Source organism: Nuphar pumila, chromosome 15 (genome assembly GCF_984573655.1).
Source record: "Nuphar pumila chromosome 15, dmNupPumi1.hap1.1, whole genome shotgun sequence".
NCBI classification, from domain to species: domain Eukaryota; kingdom Viridiplantae; phylum Streptophyta; class Magnoliopsida; order Nymphaeales; family Nymphaeaceae; genus Nuphar; species Nuphar pumila.
In genome coordinates, this window is record NC_143263.1 from 12,729,269 (window position 1) to 12,751,056 (window position 21,788).

The following is a 21,788-nucleotide window of genomic DNA, read 5'->3' on the forward strand; positions in this document are numbered from 1 at the left end:
AGAGCACAAGAATCGGTCCTGAACTAAATCAATGACATGTATTTGAACTGAGACCCAGAACTTAAGACAGATTTGGATCTCGGCTAAAACATGAAGACTTTAACTCAAAGCTGGACCAACCAAAACCTAGCCATTATGCCGGAATTATGTAGGATCATGGTATCAAATGGGCTCAGGGCTTTGCGACACTGATGGTTCCATCACTCCATATCTTTTTCTTTTTCGGTGGAGAATAGGCTATCACTATAAAATGGTCACCATAAATATTACAAAAAAAAAACGAGGGGAAAAGGAGAAAACCTGCAAACAACATTTGGATTTCACAAAAGCCAGTAGAACCATTCCACAGAACAGAAAAACATGTCTTCATACTCTTTACACAGATAATTTTGAGTCGACAATCCCAGATCCACTGCCTTCTCCACTTAGAGCTCGATCAGGATCCTGCATTAGTTTAACCATAAAGAGATGCTTAGGCAAACAACATTGATCAATTTGGAAAATGACAGCTAAGTTTTTATTCTTTAAACATTACCTCCATTCCCCACTTGATATAGTCAGGTGATTCACATGCTTTATATTCATCAACCAAGCTCTCTATGATCTCTCTAGATTCATCAAACTCCGAGAGGTCATTATCCTGAAGGGAATTCTAGCCACTATCAGATAGGCATGTGATGGAAGCAATAAAAGACTTGCTTAGTCAGATCATACAAAAGAGAAATTGCAACCAAGATGGTTCAATAGTGATTTTTCCCAGCATTATATCCTGAATGTAACCTAGCTGGACTTTAGGACCACTGAAAACTTGAACATGAGTACGCATGCCAAAAAAAAAAGCTAGGAAATCTAACATCATAACCGCATTTAAGAAATTGACACCAACAAAAACAAACTCCAAAGAACAGACCTTATAGAGAATGCCAACTTAACTGGAAAAATGAAGGGAACCTTCCAAAGATATCACTGAGAACTCTTGGTGTTGTCTCAACTGCCCTTTAATAGAGTTTGCTAGATCTACTGATAATGCTAGGAAAGATCTACTACTATTATGAGAACAATACTGATGATGACAACTACTACGGACAATGTGATGTTGAGTGGCTCAAAATCCAGTAGGCTATATTTGAACTCTCAACTGTTGGTAACCCACCAAGAATATGCAAGTATGAGCATCTATATTTTTTTCTTTGTACCTTCTAAGATTCTGTCAATCATTTTAACCTGTGTGTGATGCAAAGGTTTTCTAAGCAGAAAGCCTCACAAGTTACAGAACATCATGCAACAATCTCAGTTGTTACATCACAAGATACAGAATTTATGCATTAATCTTGGTTGTCTGTGCTAACTCACATTGATAAATTGCTGCACAAAACACTTTCAGCTAGAGTTTGCTAATGGCTGAGATTACATTGTACAATGATATCAAGGCATACTATCTCTGACAGAGGAAAGCTTGCAGTTGTGAACCCAACTAGCAGTGATGCTATGAGAATATATGTGATCAATCTGATGCTGTCTATGAAACTTTTCTTTTTTCTTTAGAAAAAAAGGTCTATGAAGAAAAATATCTAATGTTCAACTCAACCATAAGTTACAACTTATGAGCTATAAGAATGAAGCCACACGTATACAAGAACATCAACATTGCAATGGCATCCATACTTGGTCCTAGCAGAAAATAACATCTTTCTTTGTAGTGTATCCATAAAAGGACAAGAAAGAATTGAAATAATAATAGGCACTGCTTTCATCTGTTCGTAAACACCAACTACATGGCATTTAAAGTAGCCAAAACCTGTACTTTCAGCTCATCTGCAAGAATATGCCACTGCAAACAGTGGCAAGCTATGTTGAGAGGGCCTCAACATTTTAATGCTTTCAAATGAAACCCAAGATGAAGAAAAAGGACACAAGTGCAAAGATGAAATCAATTTTGATCTAGAGCATGAGAATAATGTTCATAGCCTAATCAGAAAATATGGTTCTTAATAAAATAAATAAATAAATAGGTCAACAGGGTTGAGTATAGACCAATATAACTTGCCCGTACATCACGGATATACTGAAACAAGTATCAGGCTACAATTGGGGCTGTTAAATGAGCCGAACGAACTGAACATAGCTTGTTCGGGCTTGACTCGTTTACCACTGAACCCAGCTCAGGCTCAGGCTCGAGTCTAGGCGAGACAAGCTTGAGCTCGATCCGACCTCGAGCCAGGCAAGCCGAACCCAAGATGGCTTGTCCAAAAAAGAAAATGCCACATTTAATGTGGCTGTCACTGGGATTCAAACTTCAAACCCTCTCTACCAAAGCCATAGAGACTAACCACCTATCCAAAAGCACTTTTGATGACATATTTCACATGTATATTATATATATTCTCTTTATACGAGCCGAACCGAGACAAATACCTATTGTTCATACTCACTCATTTATGCTATATAAGCTGCGAGCAGCTTGTCTTGCCGAGCTCACTTGATGAACATGAACGAGCTTCGGGCAAGATGAACCAAGCTGCAAGCTGCTCTGTTAGTTTCCCAGCCCTATCCACAATTACAATCACAGAAGCAGCTACAATGGGACCACATATGTTCCCAAATAGATGGATACTAGGCCTTACAAAGACCTTGATGAAGAAGTCATGGAACAACAGCACAACATTTAAGTATACCTACTGCAATGGTAATTTCCCCCACTTCTGTAAGACTGCATAGAAGCATCCATATATTTGGGCACCTATGTCACAGGGATTCGGCCAAACAAGTGCCGCACCCGCGTCGATGCGACGCGATGCGGCACCCGGTGCGGTCAACCCAACCCTGGGTGCGGTCAACACACCTAGGGTCATTTTGGTCCAATTTTTGGATTTAAAAAAAAATCTGCCCTATGAAATGGGCTGCGGAGGGGAGGATTAGGGAATTTTTTTTCCCTAATCCTCCCTTCGTCTCCTCTCCGACTCCCTCTACTCTCCGCCGACCCCGACGCCATTGCCGACCGCTCCGCCGCCGACCGCTCCAGGTATGCCCCCGACTCCCTCTGCTCTCCTCCTCTCCTCTTTGTCTCCCCTCTCTCCCTCTTAGAACGTCGAGGTCTCCGTGCACATAGCTTGTGCTTTTTGGGTATCTGTGTTTGCTTTCCCTTTGCCGCAGCAGAATCATGTCCCTACTCGATGCTAACAACTCAACTGCAAGGTTCCTTGTGCATCTTGCCAGAGGGCTTGGACATGTGGTTTGGCAGGCACACTGCAGCGTTCTGTCGTTGTTGGTTCCCTTGCCGCTATGTGGGCTTTCGGATGTTCGGTATGTGTTGGCTCAGGTGGGGAGTCGAAACAGCTCTCCTTCCTGCACTGATATTTTCAATGTCGAAATCGACGGATGACGCTTCGCAATTGCGCGGCCTTCGGGCCAGTGTTGCGTCGTTTTTATTTCATTAGTGTTAATGTTGTTAACTGATAAAACTTAAAAATTATATATATATATATATATATATATATATATATATATTGCGGCACCCGGTGCGGTCAACGCACCTAGGGTCATTTTGGTCCATTTTTTGGATTAAAAAAATCTGCTTTGGAAAATAAAAAAAAAGAGACCCTTGCTTTAAATTCATTTAAAATGCATTGAACAACATTATTTTCAAGTGAATAAATTCTCATTAAACTCTCTCTCTCTCTCTCATTTAATAGTAATAAAACTTCCTCTCATCCACCAAAAACATAAAATGAGTTTCTCAACAAGGCAGCTTTGGGAAGTGTTCATAATAGAAAACGGTTTCCTAAAATCTATCTTGGAAATTAAAAGCTTTCATTGAGAATAGGAAAGGTCTCTTAAAGTCCAACGTGTAAATTAAACCCATATTTTGAAGTTTTAAATGATTTTATTTAGAAGTTTCAATTTTGGACCCCCCTTCTATATATATATATATATTCCACACCCCCGCACCCAAGGTTTTTGAAAGTGCCGCATCCCCGCACCCGCACCCATGTGACATAGATGCTCATACACACATGACTTTTTTTAAGGTGCCTAAGGGGCTCCCATTCTGGCACTACTGATAAGAATCAGTCAAGACAGTCAGGACTAACTTTTTCATCGAACCTTATTGCACTTCTCCAAATGTCAGTATGTCATATAGACACAGACTTTTGTAAAACTTAGGCACAAGGATTCAACCGTGTATATATGTCACATAGGTACAGGCACGAGTACGGAGGGTACAACACATCAATTTCAAAAGATGAGGGTACGGGGACACAACTATCTATCTATCTATCTATATATATATATATATATATATATATATATATATATATATATATATATATATATATATAGAGAGAGAGAGAGAGAGAGAGGGTTTGGATATGGATCTATATTAAGATCCATATCCAAACCTACCTTATAAAAGGGGAAGGGTGTAGCCCTTCACCCTTTTCTATCTCTCTCTCTCGCTCTCTCCCTTTTGATGCAACGAGAAGAAGAAGAGGAGGAGCAGAGGTAGGTTCTCTCTCTTTGTCTGCTGAGGGTGGGAAGGAGAGGGTTTCGAGTCTCCCTCTCTCTCTCTCTTTCTTTTTTCTTCTCCCTCTCTCTCTCTCTTTTCTTCTTCCTCCTCTTCATTTTTCTTCTTCTTCTTCCTCCTCCCTGTCTTTCGCTCAAGAAACAAGAAAAAAAAGTTGGGTTAGGTCTGGGTTGGACCCGACCAGACCCGGACCAGCACGTACATGTGCTGTGTCCAGTACCAGAACCCGTGTCGACACAGGTACGGCCGCCAATATGGTGTGTCTATGTGACAAAGCCGTGTATCCATGTGTATATCTATTCAAAATTCTTAATCTACTAAGAGTGTGTTTGATGGAGTGAATAAGTTTCTCCACAGGGAGACGAGAAACTTATATGGGAAAAAGTTGTGTGGTCCCCCATGCAACTTTGCCCCCCTTCATTTTGAGGATATTTGCTCCCCAAAAATGGTGGAAGGAAGAATAAATCATGTGTTTGATTGTGTGCATGTGTCCCACTGAAACTGAAAGGTTTTCCTTGGGGAGGAAACTTATCCCGCGCCATCAAACGCACCCTAAAGGAACAAGGCATGTATATCATCTAAAGTGCATATTCTTGAACAATGCTAAATCATTGTGAATGAAAGCATTTAATTATAAATCAACTTATAAAATTGAAATGCAATGGAATCAAATGGTAAATGTAAAATACACAATCAAGATCATAAAAAGAAATAGATAAAGCTGACACAATGTTGACCGTGTCCATGAAGTCGTGTTGACACAGGACATAGCAATGTGACATAGAATGTCAATATGACTGGAAATTGTCACACTTTGTACTATATATCTATGCTAGATGATGCAACACATGTGAGTGTGTGTGATTGCATGCATACACACGTGCATCTGCTTGTAACTGTTACGAATTGAAGGAAAGCTGTCAAAACATAAAAAATTGGAAATATTAAAAAGTTAGACTTGCTTCAATGCACAGCAAACATAGTAGGAAAAAATACTTGGCAAGAAAAAATTAGAACTTGAGGAACACTTGTTGACCTAATACATCCTCTACTTGAATGAAAGATACACATACTCAAAAGGTGCAGTTCTAACAGAATACACCAAAAATAGTGCACCTTTATGCAACAGATAAGACACTTTCTATAGCTTAAAGCTGCATATTACAACACCTAGATGACTACTGAGATAGACAACTAATCTTGTTTTGCCTAAACTTGGATGCAGCTGAACAAAATGCAAAGTATACAGGGGAGACAAAACACACATTTATCACCAAATAGGAACCAATGTGAGATCAATGAATAAGTTTTAGCAGTTCAACACTAATAGTGGAAAACAACTTACAGCAAACATGGGAAATTTCCGATAATTATCAAGAAATGCTTGTTTCTTCCGAAGCTTTTCATACTGACTCAAACTCTTGCTGAAGAGATGCCTTATACTTGTGTGGCTTGCCAGCATCAGACCACTAACCTGTTACGGCAATCAAATAGTCAAAATTGTCCAATTAGATGTTTACAAAAGAAGAAACCCTACAAGAAACACAAAAACAAATCGGAGACTTGCAATCAATGTATCAAGAATCAAAGGGCCAATATAAAGTTAGATTAAAATGTAGTTTAAAAACTATGGGAACAGACAGTCTTACTCTGTGTGCAGTTTGAACATATGGGGACTTTCTAGATAAAGCAACCTGCAAAAAGGGATAGGCATCACATTCATCTGATAGAAGGGAAATTTTTGTTCAAGCAAAAACTGAAATGGAGAAGCACCTGTATGCTTGCAGGGCCCCATTCAATGAAATTGACAAGCTTTCTTTCACGTATCCTCTGTAAGCTTTTATGCACCTATTGCAAGAAGAAATGTAAGTGTCACCAGACCAACATTGTATAAACAGAAGTATTTAAACATGAATCAAAGTACAAACCAAATTAGTCAAACAAAAACATTGGGTATTGGCTATATGATTTTATATCTACGATTACAAATCACAGCACCATAAATTAAATGTAAGTATTGTAAAAGGTCTATTAGGCATGGAAAACTCAAATGTTTCTTGAGATTTTAAACTTTATTTATGTTCATGTTGTTTTTCGTTAAAACAATCCCAGTATCTAAAGAATGTTGCAAGATTTTGTAATTATTGAACTAAATGATGGCCTTCTTGATTTCAATGGAAGTCATTTCTGTACCTAGCAGAATGTATAATACTTACAAGTTGATTCACTTTGTCTTAGCAAAAGGTAGTAGATCATGTCACAGTATATCCACTACTGAAAGTTACAAGATATTCATCCTTATAATACATTTTTCCTATGCATCTTTCTTTTTTACTTTATTTCAACTCTCTCTCTATTATATAAATATATATATATATATATATATAATATATACAATAGAGAGAGAGATGCACAAACACATCCCCTTGCCCTTCTTTTGGAAAACACATCATAGTTGCTGTACCCATGTCGTAAAATGCACAATACCATGTCCGTGAAACATAGCACGTGAATATACTTTCACATTTGGATGATGTTCATGCTAAAATCATCGGGTAGGTATCAAAATCTCTCTGTTACTTCCACTTAACTCCACTTACACAGAAAATCACAATCACCAACAAAAATATAGCATTTTAATTTTACAGGCATATGAAATAAATCAAATTACATAATGTATGCAACAACTAAATTGAAGGAGAAAGGATAAAAACTGAGCCAGTTGAGTAAACTAAAATAAAATGACACCAACTTCAAGCTTCAAGCACATTCTGTTGACTTTTGACTTAGGGGCACTTTGGCAGCAAGAATAATCCAGTTTAAAACTGCATTTTTCATAACCAAGTTTTTGTTGTGTTTGAATAATAGCAAGAACTTGGTTTTGGAAAACCCAGGTTGGGTGAAATCTGGGTACCCAGTTTTTTCATCTTACAACTTGGTTTATCCGGGCAGGGAATCGCAACCCTTTGAATGTCGTTGCCCGCTCCCACCCGCATAATCTCATTGCCAATGATCTATTCTGAATGTTGATGACTGTTTCTGAACAAAGATGACTCTCCCCTCAAAAGCTAACACCAAAAGGAGATACTACTACCGACCCCCAATCATGGCCGACGTGCTTTAATGGCAAGTTAATGTGGAACCCTGTTTGGTGCTTAACCAAATATTTAATCATAAATTTTTCCTATTGTGTATTTTTGTTTATTTCTTTCAATGTATCCCTCAAAATTCAATGTGGTTCCTAAGTTCTTCATTCCAAGCTGTCTGCCTCAAAATGAAGCTGTGACCTTCTTTCATTTAAAAGGATACAACCTCCTGTTCCATGCATCCTTCTTTTTTTGGTGAGATGAAAGATAGCCACTTAAGTCAAAATCATTTCTTTTGTTTTATGTTTCTCTCAACCCCAAAGAAAACAAAAGTGACCTGCATAAGAGCTAAGTGATTGCTGCAGTGTAAATTGACCTTCTATGAAGTGCATACCTGAAAGCCAGATACCACTCTCGATTTTATAAGGATCAACATAAAGACCAACAAAGGGGATCTCTAAATTGACAGCCAGGAAATCTTGGTAGCAATCAGACACATAATGCATTTCAATACTTCATTTATCACCCATGTCTCTTGATAGGCCACTATGCAACAGCTCCACCTTTTCTGTTTCTTTGAAATCAAAATCAGAACATCATAATGTAGGAAACCCCAAAGAGGGCATTCAGAGAGAGGACAAAAAGGTATAACACTTCAATAAGTGATCCAGGCAATATGAACAGAAACTACAGATCTTCATGAAAATTGCAAACTTACTAGTGAAAATACAAGTTTATATAACTGCTTTATGGTTTGGATTTGTGCTTGTAAGTGTACTACTAGGCAAAGACAAAATACTATTTTAGATATGTAAAATGTATTTCTTTTTGTAGCCTAATCTGCCAAAAGCATGTGGTATGTTAAGAGGCTGATTTTGAGTAGCAAGTGACAAGAAACAAATGCTGGGGAACAAAAATAAATATACAGGAAAACAATATGCATGAACCCATGAGACAGAAAACTACCTGTGTAGGGTCAACCTCTCCTTGGATGATATTTAATATGGATATGTATTTAGCCTGGCTGGCTTCTTTAGTCCGAGCATAAGAGGAAACCATGATATTTTTTGTCTGAGAGTATGAAAAGCCAACAGAAAAGTGTAAGAGAAAAAAAAACAATTGGAAAGAAAAATGAGAAGTCATATTATGTAAGTGTAAATTAGGAAAACTAATGCAATATATCACACATTTATGTATAACCACGCTACTTTTTTGTTCTTACAATTAACATATTGAGTTGGCCCCAAAGGGGTCTGGCATAGTGGGATGGGACCTAGGCCGCTAGGCAGGTGGTCTAGGTTCAAATCCCATGGGTGTCACCCCTCGTGCAAGCCAAAGCGTGGCGACTCCCTGGGGGCAAGGGGTAAGCCCACAGAGTTTTACGCTGCCACGACAGCGACCAGAAGTACGGCAGGCAAAGCCAGCACGGCTAGGTCTCTCATCCTGGGGGTGGTTTCTCTGTGTAAATATCAAAAAAAAAAAAAACTATTGAGTTTTCCATCTTTGTCACAAAGACATGCCTGGTACTATACTCAATCAATAGATTATTTTCAACTCAAATACAACAAATAAAATGTTCTAACCAGAGTAATTTCATCGATGAAAAGTTTAATGTATAGTGAACAAGTGATAAGCTGGGCCTTCTTTTGTAACTTATTATGAAGCAGTGAAACTTGCCTGTAGAAGTCTTCTCATCACATCTAGAACAGTAGTCTTTCGAATTGCATTAGCCTGCTAAACAAGGAATAAACAAATATCAGAAATTAATGAAAATATTTTGTTCAGTTCGTGCCCCCTTCCAATTTCTTATGACATAAGCATTTATAACAAATAATAATGCCATCATAGATAAGCTTTGTTTTTGAAGGTCAGTCTAAGAAGCACAAAGAAAACCTCTATGTGATCTATATTCCCCCCCTCACCCACATAGTTGAAGCAAGGTTTTGACCTTGCGATCATAGAAAGATAAATGGAAATAGTGCACGCAAATGATCGAACTAGTCTCTTAGTTTGGAGCAAGAAAAATGTAACTTCTCTAGACTCCAGTTTATCTGTTGACACTTTAGTAATTTTCCAGTAAGTTTGAGGAACAGATATGCAAGAGATTGCTGACCACACCAATTACCTTTCCAGAACCTAATGGCAGCCCTGTTTCGAAGCTTAATGTCCAGCGTGGTGATGACGCTGTTGAAGAATCCTACCACATTTTTCCTTCAGTGCATCCACCACTTTTCAAGTTCCAAAGCCTTCATTTGTTCACTGATTGCTTCTACACACTATAGATGGTTGGAAGCTAGATTGTAACATTGCAATAACCAGGTAGAAGGAGAAAATCTCCGACACTCATCTAACATGTGTGTGCTTAAGTCCTTTAGTAAATTAAAAGCTTCCTTAATGCTCTGATGTACAATCTTTCTTCAACATCCATCTAGCAATTTTGAAACTTTGAACTTGCCACCTAATTGTATTATCATGCTTAAGTTGTTATGTGCAGCCAAATAAAGGCTTTCAGATGCAATTAATGAATCTCATCCTCATTGGATGATATAGGCATTAAAGCATTCATGTAATACTTAAGAGAGTCAAAGTTAGTCATATTGTTGAGGGTCAAATTAGTCCAGATTTCCATGTTTAAGTCATTGTTGTATGTATTAGTGTTGTAAAGGGTATTTCAGATAAGGAAATATTATAGAGGGGAGTTGACCCCCATATATCATGTAGTTACCCTAGGGGAAATGAAATGAAGTCTCTTTTTCTCCCTAATGCTTCTCAGTTCTCCTCCTCGTTGATAATAGAGAACCATCCAAAAAGTGGCCCACGATCCATAAGTGAACATTCAATTATCAGCAGAAAATAAAAAGAACAAAAATGAAGATGAATAAGACAAGGTGAGTCTCCAGGTTGTTTAGCTATGATGCAATGCTTGGCTAGTGAAAGAGCATAGACTTCCTAGGAACTTAATAGCAAAGGGAACTTAATTTACACAGAATCATGGCAAAAATGGTGCAACATTATCGCAGAAACTAGACTTATTATTCATCCTTATGAAATAGTTGAACCATTTTCTTGCTATAAGTTTCCTTCCATCTCCCAAAATTTCCAAAGATATACACCAAGTACATATAGGCCAACCAACTATCCTAGTCTTCTATTAGCTGATACCACCATTTTACCTCTCTATGGTACTAAAAAAACCTGCTTCTTAAACTAATTTCATAGGCATTTACCAGTTCACTCCCTAAAAAGATTGCAAATCCAAAATGTTGTCCTATACTTCTATTTTACCACACATACAGTAGCAGACAAATGGAACTGATTCATTTTGACATAGTCTAAACAACTTTGAAGTGAAAATGAAGTATCCTCATGATAAAGATGTGGATGAATTTATGGCCGAATAACACAACCACCAAATATGAATTCTAGCTAGGTGGCATCTTCCCACCATGATATGAACAAACTAATTGGTGCACAGCATAGCACAGCAAATGCATATCTATCTCCTCCCTCCATAACATATGTATGGCTTTAGTGTCATACAAATACAAAAGAAAAAATAACTATATGTAAGTCAAAATAATAAGCCTGTGCTAAATAAATTGATCTTGCATGAAACTTTAAGACTACCCATTTCATGCGCCTTCATCAAATCAATTGGTTTCATTGGAGACCTAAAAACTAATAATAAAATCCAAAATGCAACATCATAAAGCCTCAAAATGCAATATCAACTAATAAGAGCTAACAATTTGAGGAGTCTGATAGTCTAATAATAGAATGTAGAACTTTTATGTCCAGTGACATATCAAAAAGAAAAGCACTAAATATTGCTCAAATAGAAGAAAATTTTGACCTGACGTTCCACTGTTAGTGGTGTATAACCAGTCATTAGAAAGTGGCATCTTGGAGTAGGAATCAAAGAAGCAAGTAGGCCAACCAAATCATTGTTCATGTATCCAGGATAACGAAGGGTAGTAGTGCTTGCTGACATCACTGTTGAAACCAAAGAATTAGTTTGTGCAAAGGTAGGGTTTGGAAGATGAAGACGCTCTACTGCAATCCGATTCAATGCAGTATTGTCAAGAACAACAACACAATCTGCATTTAATGTCAGCCTCTTAAGAGTCAAGAGGGAGTTGTAAGGTTGAACAACCACATCACTTATTTCCATTTGATTGGGGAATACACTGTATGTCTGAACAAGTTTCTTGCTGTAGCGATCATTCAAAGTTTCTAAGAGGTAGGAGCCCATTCCTGCCATTAAGCAAGATAAGAATAAAATAATGCAAAATTAGGAAATAACAAATAAATTATTGGAAGTTTCGGTATAATAGTGACATTAATGATTAACATGAGCATGAAATCATGTCTTTAGAACACAAGCATGTGCAGTGTGAAAATAGTGAGTAGATTGTGTCTTAGGGGCATAGCTGATATTTTTTATATTTGATATATCTTTTTACTTTACATATTTTTTAGTTTCTTTCTTGTTCTTATCTTTCTTATGGGTATTTTAGTCTTTATAATGTTTCCTTGTAGACTCTCTTGTATATCTTTTCTTAATGAAATAAGACAATTTAGAGTTTTGCCCTCCACTCTAGTGTGTGTGCTTGTGCTTCCTTTCATATTGCAGCCAAACGAAGACGGTATCAGAGCTAGCAAAGATTATAGATTTGAGGCTTGCATGAAGGAAGATGGTGTAAGTTGCTACAGTAAATATCACTACAGTGTGCTACAATACCATGAAGTTATGATTTTTTGCGGTTGGTGAAGTATCTGAAAACAAGATTTTAGTGGCAAGTTTCATCTGAGTTGGAGTTGTCTAGAGGAAGTTATGATTTTTTCAATATTTCCTAAATTGTTGTCCAACACTTTCTGCTGAATCGAAAATCAGTGGATTCCTAATCATATTTGGAGTCTTAGCTTGGGAAATTGGTTCCACGTGGATCGTTTTTATATAGAAAGGCGTTCGAACCCTTGTTTGGTGAAAATACGAGTTGGTTTGAGTGTAATTTTATGTTTGGAATTGTGAAACAAGAGGTGGCAGCTGTGAATTTATGGTTTCCTTGGTATTGGGCATCCACTATCAACATAACAAAGTTTTTTTCTGTGCTGCTGGACTGATTTAAAAATTAAGTTGAGGTTTGAATCTCTTTGAAGGTATTTGTGTTTGAATTTTATGTGCTAAAGCTTTGGAGCATACTTGTGCATGCTAAATGTTTGATGAATTGCTTGAGCGACTGAATGTGGTTCGTTTGAATCATGTGCTGGAGATTGCATGTTGTGTTTGAAGTGGAATATTGATTTGTGCTTGCTAGGGTGAATAGCATCGCTTGTTGTTCTAGTGCACACTAAGTGTTTGATGGATTGTCTAAGCAACATGTACACCAAGTAGTTGGGTGTTTGTGTAAGTAAAGCACATTGTATGTGTTTGGTGCTTCATTTGGGTGATATACACCAATTAATGGTTATTTGTTGAACAAGAGATTGGTGAATTAATTGACTTTTGGTGTGTGTATTGGAGGCTAATATTTGGCTAGGTGTTAGTTAATTGATTGCAGATTCCAAAAAGATGGAGGATAAAGTAAAATGTAACTACTACAAGAGGCTTGGCCATATGAAATACTCTTATCCTAAGTTGGAGAAGAAGCAGGGAACTTGTCTTGACCATATATCATCTATAACTAGTGCAACTACACATACTAATGCTATGACGGCATCAAATATGCAAGGGCTAGAGCGCCAGTTACCTTTTCACTATGCAACTTCCTTATCCCTATCTTCTTCCTCATTTGATACAATTCATGCAAGTACATTTAAACCTAATTCTGGTTGGTTGATCATGTCACATGACTGCAAATGAGTATTTTAATTGATTGTAGACCATATCATGGTTCCTTCTGAGCTGCAAAGGGCAGTTTCAAAAGTTGGTTCTATTTCATCCCAGCCTACCATCAAAAACAAGTTGCATATTATGTCCCTACTATTGCCATGAATTTGATTTTTGTTGATCAAATACTCGTTATAACTGTGATGTTATATTCACTCCGGATGGTTGCCTTGTTCAGGATCAACAGTTGAGAAGGACAATCAGCACAGGGCATAAAAAGGGGCATTTGTATTACTTAGATTTCTTGGATTTGAGACCTCATTCAATTCTTGTTTCGGGGTATAGTATTGCAGCTTTAGACCTGTCTGTCCTATGGCATTAACGTCTTGGACATGTGTCTAGTTCAAGGCTTCGATGTATGTTGTCCACTGACATGATTAATGAAACAAAAGTTGTAGTATCAAATTTGGTTAAAGACTGAGAGTTGCAAATTAGCTAAAGGTCATGCATTGCCTTTTGGGATTAGTAGTTCTGAGTCCTCACATGCCTTTGATCTTGTGCATTTTGCTGTATGAGGACCTTCCTGAGTTTCTTCTAAAGGTGGATCAGTCTACTTTGTTACATTTACTGATGATTGCACTAGGTTTACATGAATCTATTTCATGAAAAATCATAGTGAATTGTTTGATATCTTCAAACAGTTTTATGCCATGGTCGAAACACAGTTTTCTACTTTCTTGAAGACCTTGCGCTCAGATACAGGGGGAGAGTATATTAGTTTTCAGTTGCAGCAGTTCTTAGCCGAAAAGGGGGGTGATTCATAAAAAATCTTTCCCTTATACTCCAAAGCAAAATGGGGTAGCTGAGCGCAAGAATAGGCACATCCTTGAGACCACACAGACACTCTTATTTTCTAGTAGTGTTCCCAAGATATTTTGGGGTGATGCTACTCGTGTAGCAATATTTTTTATCAACTGCATACCATCTAGTGTCCTTGCAGGAGGTACACCTTTTCATAGATTATATAGTCATGTTCTTGATTATTCATCTATGTGTGTCTTTGGTAGTACCTGTTATGTATTGTTGCCTCAACATGAAAGAGACGAGCTATCACCCAAAGACTCTTAAGTGTTGTTTCATTGGATATCCTGATGGGCAAAAAGGATATCATTGTTATGATCCAGTGTCTAAAAGAGTTTGGACCTCAAGGCATGTCACCTTTTTAGAGAATCTTCCTTTTGCTTCTAGTATAAGGGAGAAAGTTGAGGAGTCTGCCACTTTCTTTCTTATTCCATTTCCCTCTGAAGAAAGGAGTACTATGATAAATAAGGAGTTTAAATCACTTCAGATATACACCCATAGACAAAAGAGTCTGTTTTGGTACCCTTCTTTGATAGGGCTATGCATGATAAAGATGATTCTTCTAATGTCCAGCTTGATTTTCCCACTGTTGATGATGGACAAGTACTACAAGAGGCATCAATACCACAGTTAAGGCACAGTTCTGGTCATTCCATCCCTCCATCTTGCTTTGTTTCTTATGGTTTTTTTTATGTTCAGTACCAAGCTTTTCTTGCCCTAGTTCATTCTTATATTGAGCCCAATATTTATGATGAAGAATGACAACAGGCTATGGTAGAAGAGTTAGCAGCATTAGAGAAGATGCATGCATGGGACTTCACTAAGCTACTTCAAGGGAAGAAAGCAATTGGTTGCAAATGGGTATACAAAATAAAAACAAAAGCAAATGGGAGCATTGAGCGATACAAGGCAAGACTTATAGCTAAGGGATATCATCAACAGTTTAACAATGACGTTTACACCAGTAGCTCACATGACTACTATTCGCACGCTACTTGCAGTCGTAGCAGTTAGACATTTGGATATGTGGCAACTTGATGTGAAAAATGCATTACTCAATGGAGATTTGGAGGAGAAGGTCTATACAGTTGCCACTAGGTATGTCAGATTTTGAAGGGAGAGTTTGTCGCCTTCGCAGAGCACTATATGGTCTCAAATAAGCACTTACAGCCTAGTTTGAAAAGTTTAGTATTGCAGTAAGGCGACTTGGCTTTACTCAGAGCTATCATGATCCAACATTGTTTATTTCATCATCTCCTCAGGGACAATGCTTGCTTCGGTTATATGTTGATGATATGATTATTACAAAGGATGATACTCATTTGATTGATAGTGTAAAACATAAGCTTGGACAAATATTTGAGATGAAAGACCTAAGGGCATTGCGATATTTTCTTGGGTTGGAGGTTGTATACTCTAAGAGAGTATACTTACTATCGCAACATAAGCATGTAGCTGACCTTGTGACTCAGGCTAGGTTAGTAGAGGATACAAAGCATGTAGACACGCCCATTGAGGAAAATGCTAGACTCAGATCGACGAATGGTGAGCCTCTTGTTGATCCTTCAGTATAACATCAGTTGGTTGGGAGCCTCATTTACTTGACAATTTTGCGACCAAATATTTCCTATGTTATGCATTTAGTGAGTCAGATTATGAGTGCACCTCGTGCAGTTCATCTGGTTGTAGTATTGAGGATCATTCAGTATGTCAGAGATACTATGCATTATGTATTGTTCTTCTCTTCAGCCTCTTCACTTGAGCTCAAAGCCTAATGCGAATATGATTTTAGAAGATGTGGTAGTTCTACTACAAGTTTTTGTATCTTTCTTGGAGACTCTTTGATCTCCTAGAAGAGCAAGAAGCAACATAAGATTGCATTGTCTATAGCAGAGGCTTAGTATCGAACTACGGTACAGACTACTGAAGAGATTGTTTGGCTTTAATGATTACTTAGGGATATGGGTGCTACTCTATCATCATCGACAACTTTGCAATATGATAACCAGAGTGTTATCCATATGGATAAGAATCTAGAGTTTCATGAACGTACCAAATATATAGAGATTGATCGTCACTTTGTATGTCAAACGTATCTTGATGGCACCATTACCTTGCCTTATGTTCAATTCGTGCATCAGATTGCCAATGTGTTCACTAAGGCACAACCAACCGTTCAGTTTTGCACCTCTATCTCCAAACTTGCAATGGTTCTTATTATACCATCTTGAGTTTGAGGGGGAGTGTGAAAATAGTGAGTAGGTTGTGTCTTAAGGGCATAGCTAGTATTTTGATATTTGATGTCTTTTTATTGTACATATTTTTTATTGTTTCTTTATGGTTCTTATCTTTCTAGCGGGTATTTCAATCTTTATAATGTTTCCTTGCAATGTAAGCCCAATAAAGATGGTGGACTCTCTTGCATATTGTTTCTTACTGAAATTTTGCCCTTCACTCTAGTGCTTGCTTTTCCTTTATATTGAAGTTAAACGAAGACACAGAAACACAGATGCACATGCATGGATTCAAAAATGAATACATTTACATGTTATGAAAATAGTGATGGAATCACACTGCATACACATGAAAAAAAGTGTTAAATATTACCATGTTGTCACTGCAATGCCACATTAGTGGTTGTTGAGACTAAGAGGCTTTTAGTAAATAAGTTTTTCTAAACTAGAGGTTATTTGAATCTTAATATTTAATAAGGGACCTGGGTGTAATTTTGTTCCTTGGACTATCTCTATTTAATATAGAGATTAGCCCTAATCCAATGTAACGAGTTTTCTTTTTTCTAAGCAGCCGTCTCTCTCTCTCTCTCTCTCTCTCTCTCTCTCTCTCTCTCTCTCTCTACCCCGATTTCTATGTTTATTTTCAGGACATCAACATGGTATCAGAGCAGTTGATCTTGGGAGCGTGATCAATCTTCTTTCAACAAAAAAAAAATGAAAGTTCTGGAAGTCGTGATCTATATGGGAGCAACGGTCGTGATCTCTATGCATCTGCGTGCACATGTTATCGTGGGTCGTGAATCTAGGTGTCGAGTTCTCCTTAAAATCCATTTGGGTGTTTGATTTCAGACATGATTCCCTGCTATATCGTGATTTTTTTTTTTAACATGATGTCGTTGCTAGTGAATCTGAGTGTCGAGTTCCTCTCAGATCTTATTTGGTTGTTCATTTCTCAAAACATAAATATCAACAGTCGTGATTCTTGCTGTGTCATGGAATTTTTTTTGTTTTCTGTTCGTGGAACCGAGTTATTTGATTTTAGACGTGATCAGAACTGAATGTTAATATCAGTTCTCTGTTCGTGGACTGTGTTATGGATTATTTTTTCAGTCGCAGCATGAGTGCTGTGAAAACAGAATGTTAACAGCAATTTCTGTTCGTGGAAGCAGCAGGCGTGAGCAGCAGGTTGTGTCGTGAAATATTTCTTTTCAGTTGTAGCAGGAGTGCTGTGAAAAACAAATTGTTAACAACAGTTTTTTTTAAAGCCGCATGCGTGATTCCTGCTGTGTGGAAACATATGTTGTTGTGTTGTGAAATTTTGTTGGTACTGCTGCTAGTCGTAGTATTGGCTTGTGGAAAGTTTTGTTTCAATTAGTACTACTGCTGTGGAAACATTCATTTCAATTAGTACTGCTGTCAAGACTTCATTTCTGGTGTGACAGCTTGTGTAGTCGTGGATTTGCCTGACGTGGGGTTATAACACACGCTATATCGTGTTGGATGTGTGATCTTGTTTGCAACCTATAGCCATCCGTGGTTGAGGTGGAAGGTTTTGGTCAAGTTTCTTTAAAACTATTTTTAAAGTTTGGATCTGAATAGTCGAAGGTCGTGTTTCTCAGATTTCATTGGTGAAGTCAAAACTTGATATAGTCGGGTTCGTAGTTGATTGTGGGTGTGCGCATGTGGTTGCTCCTGCATTTTGTGAATCAAGCCAATTAGTTTATATTATGACTCAAGTGGTTAAATCAGATGCAGATTCCTCCAATGATTATGTAACTCTTAGGAGGGCTGAATATGATGAGCTCCTTGCTTTACGATCATCCACTTCAAAGTCTTCTGTTGCAGAGGTTGTGTGCTCGGCAGGTGATGGCCTATCTGGTCAAGGTGGTAGGTGGATCATTGATTCTGGAGCCTCTGGTCACTTGTGCGAAAATTCGAGTAATTTTTTGAGTTTAAAACCTGTGACTGGTAAAAAAAGGGGTACTTCTTGCTGATGGTAGCTCTTCCCCAATTGTAGGGCAGGGAAACATGTCTATTACCCCTACTCTTCAATTGACGCATGTTCTTCATGCTCCTTCGTTTCCACAGAATTTATTATCCGCCAATCAAATGACAAAAGATTTGAATTGTAGATTGATTTTTGATCCTATGGGGTGCACCTTTCAGGACTTGCTGACGGGGAGAAGGATTGGTGGCGGCTATGAGGAAGGTGGTCTGTATTACCTACACCAACCAGAAGTTTCGGCCTATTATGTTGTAACATCATCCTCAAGTCCTCTATTGTGGCATCATCGTTTGCGTCACCTTCCAGTGACAAAACTTCGTCGTGTCATTCCTCATATACCTCCCTCAGTTTCTTTTCAGTGTGAAACATGTCAATTGAGAAAACATTGTCGAAGCTCTTTCCCCTCTAGTCAGAGTCCGTCAAGTCAAGGATTGTTTGATCTTCTTCATATCGATGTGTGGGGTCCGAGTAGGATTCCGAATAGGTCTCAGTGTCGTTATTATCTAGTTATTGTTGATGACTTCTCAAGGTTATCGTGGGTGTTCCTGTTAAAAGATCGGTCTCAAAGTCCTGTCATTCTTAAATCTTTAATTGTAGAGATAAAAACTCAATTTGATGTATGTGTTAAAATTGTTCGCACTAATAATGCTCTTGAGTTCAAATCCAAAGACTTACTTCAATTCTATTCTGTTAATGGGATTCAACCTCAATTTACATGCCCTCATACCTCCCAGCAAAATGGGGTGGCTGAGAGGAAACATAGACAAATCCTTAATGTTGCTCGGTGCCTTATGATTCAATCCAATATGCTTGCTTCATACTGGGGCGATGCGGTTTTGACAGACGGTTTTCTTATAAATCGCATGTCGTCAAGCTCTGTAGAAGACCATATCCCAATTCAAATTCTCCATCAAAAGGCTCCTCTCTTCCCTATCCCCCCTAAAGTTTTTGGATGTGTGTGTTTTGTGCATAAGCTGGGTCCGGATCGAGATAAACTTGTTGCGCAGTCTATTAAATGTGTTTTCCTTGGGTATCCTAAGAACCAAAAAGGATATCGTTGCTATGACCCTATATCTCATAAAGAGTATGTTAGTGTGGACGTTACCTTCTTTGAGTCTATTCCTTATTTTTCAAGTACTACTCCAAGACTACAGTAGAGCCTTGGTGATATCCTTCCCCTGCTGATTCCTCCCTTTCCGTTAGAGTCGCTTCCTCCTCAGTCCTTGGTTCTAGCGTCAGGTGTGTCTCGCTTCTGAAACCCTCCCATAGTATACACTCACAGGGTACCTCCTACCTTCATGCTGCCATCACCTCCTTCTCCTCAGGTAAGTATTTCTGAGCAAACTGTTGTCCCTACATCTGATGTTGATCTTCCCATTGCTCTGCGCAAGGAAAAGAGACAGTGCACTCTTTATCCCATCTCGCAATTTGTATCAGAAGTTAATCTTGGGGCATCTATGAAGAATTTTATTTCTGCTCTGTCTGCCTCCTCTGTTCCGCTTCATCACAGTCAAGCTCTAGTCGACTCCAACTGGATGCAGGCTATGCGTGATGAGATGGATGCCTTATGGTCTCGAGGCACTTGGGACTTGGTTGATCCTCCCACAGATGCAGATATTGTAGGCTGCAAATGGGTATATAGCATTAAACATAACTCGGATGGGTCGATTAAACGGTACAAAGCCTGGTTGGTTGCAAAAGGCTACACTCAGACTTATGGTATTGACTTTTTTGAAACTTTCTCCCCAGTTGCTCATCTTGGCACTATTTGTCTCGTTCTTTCTGTTGCTGTGCACCATGGATGGCCTCTGTTTCAATTGGATGTCAAGAATGCCTTTTTGTATGGGGATTTGCATGAAACTGTCTACATGCAACAACCCCCAGGCTTCGAGGTTCAGGGGGAGTGTCAGAAGGTGTGCAAGTTGAAGAAGGCTATTTATGGCCTGAAGCAGAGTCCGCGAGCATGGTTTCACAAATTATTTGAGGTAATGTCGAGTTTTGGATTTGTCAGGTCAGCTTCAGATCACTCTTTGTTTATCAAGAAAACCAGTGTTGGAATTGTTGTTGTGGTGGTATATGTCAATGACATCATATTAACAGGGAGCAGTGCTCAAGATATTTCTGCAACAAAAGATCATCTTCAGAAGCACTTTGTTACTAAAGATCTTGGTCACCTTCGATATTTTCTGGGTATCGAGGTTGCAAGAAACAGAGAGGGCTTAGTGTTGTCTCAAAGAAAGTATGTGTTGGACTTATTAAAAGAGACTGGAATGCTAGGAGCTAAGCCAACTAATATTCCAATGGATCTCAAAACTCACATGTTCGATGAGAAGTCTGACTATGTGGATAGTGTCAGCTTTAGATCCTTGGTGGGTAAGTTGTTACATGTGACTGTTACTAGACCTGACATTTCATTAGCTGTGAGTAAAATCAGTCAGTTCATGGACAAACCTACAAAAGTTCACAGGGATGCAAATATGATGGTTCTTCGGTACTTAAAGGCATCTCCTGGTAAAGGTCTGTTGTTTAAACGAAATCCATCTTTGGACGTTGTTGCTTACACTGACGCAAATTATGCAGGATCTGTTGAAGATAGGAAGTCAACATCTGGATTTTGTGTGTTTGTGGGAGGAAATCTTGTTACCTGGAGGAGTAAGAAACAAACCGCTGTAGCCAGGTCGAGTGCTGAATCTGAATACCGAACAATGGCCTAGACTGCAGCTGAGATTATGTGGGTAAAATCAGTCTTGACCGAGCTTCAGGAGAAGGTATCCCTACCTATGTTGATGATGTGTGACAATAGGGCTGCTACATATATTGCCAACAACCCAGTGTTTCATGAAAGGACTAAACATATTGAAGTTGACTGTCACTATGTTCGCAACTTGGTTCAGGCTGGGTATATCTGCACCGATCATGTATCTTCCGAAGATCAAGTAGCTGATGTTTTTACCAAAGCCCTGGAGAGACCAAATTTCTCAAAATGTTGTGACAAGCTGAGCATGATTTATATCTATGCTCCAGCTTGAGGGGGAGTGTTAAGACTAAGAGGCTTTTAGTAAATAAGTTTTTCTAAACTAGAGGTTATTTGAATCTTAATATTTAATGAGAGACCTGGGTGTAATTTTGTTCCTTGGACTATCTCTATTTAATATAGAGATTAGCCCTAATCCAATGTAACGAGTTTTCTTTTTTATAAGCAGTTCTCTCTCTCTCTCTCTCTCTCTCTCTCTCTCTCTCTCTCTCT

The 21,788-nt window shown here is 38.4% G+C and overlaps 1 protein-coding gene across 1 annotated transcript in view; it reads right to left on the reverse strand.

The window, feature by feature from the left end:
• Nucleotides 1–298: 298 nt before the first annotated feature.
• The window catches only part of LOC149814536 (tubulin gamma-1 chain), a 51,431-nt gene continuing 29,941 nt past the window's right edge, over nt 299–21,788 (reverse strand). Inside the window, exons 4-11 of the mRNA XM_089989104.1 lie at nt 11,465–11,865; nt 9,289–9,342; nt 8,578–8,682; nt 6,299–6,373; nt 6,175–6,219; nt 5,871–5,999; nt 536–640; nt 299–444 (exon numbers count right to left, since the gene is read on the reverse strand). Of these exons, the coding sequence (XP_089845230.1) occupies nt 376–444; nt 536–640; nt 5,871–5,999; nt 6,175–6,219; nt 6,299–6,373; nt 8,578–8,682; nt 9,289–9,342; nt 11,465–11,865 (983 nt within the window). The 3' untranslated portion in view covers nt 299–375. The remainder of the gene's footprint in view (nt 445–535; nt 641–5,870; nt 6,000–6,174; nt 6,220–6,298; nt 6,374–8,577; nt 8,683–9,288; nt 9,343–11,464; nt 11,866–21,788) is intronic.